The following is a 5,791-nucleotide window of genomic DNA, read 5'->3' on the forward strand; positions in this document are numbered from 1 at the left end:
TTGTTGAGCTCCTGATAGCTGGATTTTCTGGCCAATTAAAAGGATGGTGGGATTATCATCTCACTCAAGCACAACAACTCCAAATCCTAGGTGCTATCCAAACCACAGTAGAAGGAACTCTCATTCTAGATGAAATAGGAAATCCAATTGAGGATGCAGTGTCAACTCTAATCCTCACTATTTCTCTTCATTTCATAGGAGACCCTTCTCTGCTCAAAGACAAAAATGCCGAGCTCCTTAGCAACCTTACCTGTAAGAAGCTTAGCAACTTCCAAAGTTACAAAGACACTTTCCTAACCGTGAGTCATGCTTAGGGAAGATTCTAGCCAACCTTTCCGGAAAGAAAAGTTCTTAGCCTAGTTTACCTAAGATTTTAGGTGAAAGAGTTAGGAATACCATAAGAGAAGCCCATAACGGTCAAATCCCTTATGATTTCTACACTTATGGTGAGTTAGTTAGTCTAACCCAGAAAGAAGGTTTAAAGATTTGTCATGACCTTAATCTTCAAAGAGCGGCTCAAATGGGAGATGAAAAGACTAGGCAGGAACTAGGTAGTTTCAGAACTACCGAGTATAACCCAATAGAGCCCGTGTCTAGTTGCAAAGGGAAATGCAAAGTTGATTCTTATTCAAAGTCTTTCAAAAAGAAGCGATTTTTCAAATATAGAAAGCCTTCTAAAAGCAAGGAGAATTTCTATAAAAAACCATATTCTTCCAAATTTCATTCTAAATTTCTAAAGAAAGATTCTAAAAAAGATTTTTCAAAAATTACATGCTTTAGATGTGGTAAGAAAGGCCATACTTCGAAGTATTGTAAGCTTTCCAAAAGACTTCTTATAATGAATATCTTTTATTTTTATTTAAGAGAAAATAGTGAGAGAGGGTTCATCGTTTCGATTCTAAAGATTTGATATAAAAGATATAAATTCTGATTAAATTATATTTATTTTTTAATAATTTTATTTTTTGTCATTGTCCTGACAAGTTACCTCGCCAGTGTAACTGCAGACAGCCACAACTCATAATGGTCATTTAAGCAATCTCCCGCAAAAGTCCGTCGTTTAGTCGATAATAATATTCTTTCTGCTCCAAAACCCAATTCAATTATCGAGAAAAAAAAAAAAAAACACCTCTTTAAAACTAGACATTTTGCCTCAACATCTCTCTACCAACTTTCACTTGCAAATTAATTATCCATCCATGGAAAGTGTATCATCTTCTCAGTTAAAGCAGACCCTTTTCCTTTTCTTTGCTATTTATCTCATATTTTCTTCTGTTCAAGCTACTGATGTCAGATACTGTGGTGAGTTTCTCTCTATTCCATTACCCATTTCTTGTTTTTCTTTTATTATGTAAGATATGCCTTGTCCATATATAAATTGTTGGTTTTTAACTGAAATGCTTGCATCTACTTCACTTTCTAGGAAATTACTCTTGTGTGTTTCAATGATCACAGAATTTATTACCTTAAAAAGTCGAGATTCTATGGATATGTATTGTAATATTTCATGACCATCGAGTACTAAATTGTGATGACTGAATTGCCAAAAATTTCCTTCCACGTCATGATTAATTAGCTACTTATTTGTTAATGCAGATAAGAAAGGCAACTATGCTGTAAAGGTTAAGAGAGTTGACATATCTCCTGATCCTGTGTTATCTGGAAATCCAGCCACCTTTAATATCTCAGCTTCTACTGGTAATTATTTTTTCTGCTTCACTTGGTTGCATATATTTGTGACAGTTGTCTGGCATTGGAACATTTCATTTATAAAACCTTTCCTTGAATCTTCTCCCCAGGTCAACAAATTGCTGGCGGGAAGGTTGTGATTGCTGTTTCTTTCTTTTCAGTGCCTGTGCATGCTGAAACCCGCGATCTTTGTGAGGAGATGTCGTGCCCAATTGCACCTGGCAGCTTTGTGCTATCTCACACCCAAACTTTACCTGGATTTGCTCCACCAGTAAGTCTTATGTTGATATGTGATGTTGCCTATAAACTCTGTCAGACATTTCCAATGTTATGAACCATTTATAAGTTTAAAGATTTAAATTATCAATATGGACAAAATGAGGAAGCACTTTTATTGATTTGGTTGTTAATTTTCACCATTATTCTCTATATAGGAATGCCTCTTTATTATCATCTCATTGCTTTACTTAAAATGTTACGATATGATTCAATTTCAGTGCCTCTTTATTTAATTGCTTAAATGGCACTTGTCTGTCTTAGTTTGCACCGTTCATAAGTTTTGTATGTAAAAATGAGATGTACAAATCCAAAATCAGTGCATGTCCTTGTTTTGGTAAATGTAAATTTTGTTTCTTCACTTATCATGTGCTCTTTACCTTTGTGGATTACCTTTGTCCCGGTAAAGGGACAATTTTGAGATCTCAGAAAAGGAATATGTAAATTTTCTCAAAGCTATATGGTATGCAATATGTGATATGCAAGCTTTGCTTTCTTGGAGATCAGAAGTTCAGAAGTGGAGACAATTTACATACACCTCTTACCTTTTCTCTAATCAATCATTTGAGTAGAAATTTTTAAGTAGACTCAGTTTACCACACTATCCATAGACCAAACCAATTATACAATGACATGTGGCATTGTTTATTACGTGTTGTATTTCTATTGGTTGGTTTATTTTTTATTATTAGCCAATCATGATAACGAACAAATATAAATACAACACATGATAAACAATGACACATGTCACTATGCAATTAGTTTGGTCTACGGATGACGTGATAGACTAAATTTACATAAGAATTTATCATCTTTTGAGATAGAGAGAGAGGTAGTAATAGATAGTGTTGTCAACAGTGATTTTCAGTATGAAAGTTTAGCACATATAATCAACTGATATTTGTAAATATTTTACAACTTTGAATAGCTTATCATAAACTCAATTCTTGATAATAATTAGATTGGGTGGTTTCTCATTTTTCATGTCATTTGATAGAATAGCAAACATCTATTATCTTATATGCCTAAATGTATGAATGTTTTCACCCCCATAGACAGAGATGCACATGCAAGATGTTGTTTGTCCTACCTGATACCACATTATTTCTATGACTTCGTGTAATTAGAAAGGACTTATGGTATTTTTCCACAACGGGCCATACTGAGCTAGTCCAAAATCCCTCTAGATTCTGGTGTTTGATTGTTGGTCTGGAAAGCTCTTGCTAAACATTTCTTTACTTTTAATTACCAAGGACATAACTTCAACCCTTAGTTTCTCCAGTTTAGGCAAAGCCCAATATCCTGTATTTGATCTCTATGTTACATTAAAATTTTTGTTTTGGATTTAGTTCTTTGATGGTTTCTACTTTTATGTCTCTGGAACTATTTACTTTAGCTCATTGTCTTAGCTTTCTTATGCTCTTAGTCAGATCATAATTGTAACTAGTTCTGTAGCTTCCATGCCAATACCTGCTCAGACCCTTGCTAAAATTAATTCAATTGGGTATTTATCTATGTTATATAGCCATTTGGTGATGTAACTTATTTGCTTTTTTATGTCCAATGTGTTTTTGTCCTCGTTAGCGATTTCTAAATTAATTAAACTTTTGATCCCATAATAATAACAGTTAGATTCGTTAATAATTTTCTTGAACTCGCTTCTGTCTTGGGATGTTTAGAAATTAAATACTGTCTTCTAACTTCAACCCAATTGCAGTCTACCACTTGCCCTTTCCTCCAAGTTGTTTCTTTTTAGTGCAGCTTATTTTTGGTTCTAATCATTTGGATTTTATGTGTTTGATAAGTCATTTAGGAATCTAACATTGCACCATGCTTCCACCCTACCTTAGCCAACAAAAGTACCTATCTTTATATGCTATGGAAAAATTATTAATCTGATCCAACTCCTATATTATATAAAACCATAGCCTAAAGCTAAAGATGAAAGAACTCAGGTTCAAGTTCTTGTATTTCCCTTGTTAAGATTGTGGCCGAAATACAAAGAGGGTATTACATTTCCAACTAAAAGGAATAGAAGGTTTCACGAGAAGAAGCTGGAGGTCCTTTCCAGCATTTGCAATATACTGATTACAGGGACGCATTTGGGTTTTTTCGAGTTAAAATACAAAGAGCAGCAAGAGAGAAACCCCACTGAATTTCTCAAAGTAGATGTAGGCAAATTGTTGAACCGCTTAATTAAATCCATGTCTTGTTTTCTGCTTTTCTCCTTTATTTTGTTTTATTTACCCTCAACTATGCATGTATTGTGATTGATTTTCTAACAACTTCAACTCCAACTCCAACTCCATAAGCTGGCTACGTGGTTGTTTAAACTTGAAAGAGTGCATTTCAGTAAGTGTTGAATTTGTATTTAGTAGATAATTTATGTCTGACTGATAGACTGTAGAATGTCAATTGTCTGCATTATGCAACCAAACCATTAGAATTTTAAGTTGTACTTCTTTTCTTTATTTCCCTAGCTCATAAAGCCAAAGTCGTTCTTGCAGGGCTCTTACACGCTTAAGATGACAATGATCGATGAAAACAATAAGCAACTGAGTTGCATTAGCTTCAGTTTCAAAATTCGTTTGGTTACTCTGGTTTCCGATAATTGAGTGGCAGTGTAATACCCTACTCTGGTTTGTAAGCCATTGAATGAGGATCACATTGTTGATTTCTTAGTTCTTTGTGCTTCTTTTAGTTTTCTCTGGACATGACTATTAGGCCAAAGTGATTGTGAATGTTGTGTCAAATTGTTGCCTCGATGTGTCATGTGTTGTATGCTACTGTAAACGTATTTATGCTATCCTTATAGTTTTCTTGTTTGTGGATAGTAGAAACTCTTTGTGATCAAGATGCATCCAGAGGCTTACCCCGATAGTATATGCATATTTCAAGTTGGGCAGGTCCCAAATCTGTTCCCTTTCCCTCATTTGTAATTTCTTTTTTTTTTTTTTTTTTTTGTGATCAAGGTTTATCGTGAGGTAGATAATATTGGGGCAAACTTTGAATGGCCATGGTGCCATAATCCACACCTAAAGTTTTTTTCTTTAGTAAATCATAATTACTTTTTAAGTTTATTTCTCATTTTTGAAATGTGTTTTTTTTTTTTTTGGTAAAGAAAGGGACAGGAATACTAGGAAAAAGTTATATATATGTTTATAATTTGTTTATTTTCATTTGTAGGAAAATTTAATAATTAGGGTAAGTACATAAAAGTACTTTGTGGTTTCATTATTTTACAATTTTTTATATGTGATTTTTTTTTTCCAAATAAAAAGAGGCATGTGGTTATAAATCATAATAAAAAAAAAAGGTATTTCACCATTAAAAAGTCTATTTGCAAGGATTTAGCCAGCTTCATTCTGATCAGCCATCATTATCATATCTCTTGTGTTTGATAATATAGGTTTAGAGCTTAACAATTCAAAATGTCATTTTTAACCGTTAAATCGATATAATTGGATTAATAACTTCTTAAATGGTAATTTAACGGTCAAATATTGAAATTATCAGTTGTTAAGTTCCAAACTCGCATTATCAAACACGAACAACATGATAATGATGACCGATTGGTGTAAAGGTGGCTGAATCTTTGCAAATCGAGACTTTTTGACGGTGGGATGTTTTTTTTTTTTTTGTCACGATTTAGAACCATATATTTTTTTCTTACTAAAATTTGTAAATGATGAAATTACAAAGTACTAAAGTAGAAGGTGCATTTTTGCTTTTCATGTATTTGCCCGTCAATTATTTCTTAGAGCATTTAGACACAAATTTAATAAAAAATTGTAATTTAAGCCTTTCTTTTTAACAGGGAAATAAA

General features: G+C 33.1%; 1 protein-coding gene across 2 annotated transcripts; it reads left to right on the top strand.

Moving 5' to 3' along the window:
- The first annotated feature begins 1,005 nt into the window (after window positions 1–1,005).
- LOC8281555 (putative phosphatidylglycerol/phosphatidylinositol transfer protein DDB_G0282179) lies at window positions 1,006–4,798 on the top strand. 2 transcript variants are annotated; one of them, XM_015717283.3, is made up of 4 exons: window positions 1,006–1,302; window positions 1,597–1,698; window positions 1,800–1,960; window positions 4,461–4,798. In XM_015717283.3, the coding sequence occupies exons 1-4, from the start codon at window positions 1,200–1,202 to the stop codon at window positions 4,578–4,580; spliced, it is 486 nt and encodes a 161-aa protein (XP_015572769.2). In that variant the 5' UTR covers window positions 1,006–1,199; the 3' UTR covers window positions 4,581–4,798. The 2 variants fall into 2 exon arrangements, with proteins under 2 accessions (XP_015572769.2, XP_002515873.3); XM_002515827.4 differs by having other exon boundaries at window positions 1,013–1,302; window positions 4,473–4,798.
- The last annotated feature ends 993 nt before the right edge of the window (window positions 4,799–5,791 follow it).

This window comes from Ricinus communis, chromosome 8 (assembly GCF_019578655.1).
Source record: "Ricinus communis isolate WT05 ecotype wild-type chromosome 8, ASM1957865v1, whole genome shotgun sequence".
Classification (NCBI taxonomy): domain Eukaryota; kingdom Viridiplantae; phylum Streptophyta; class Magnoliopsida; order Malpighiales; family Euphorbiaceae; genus Ricinus; species Ricinus communis.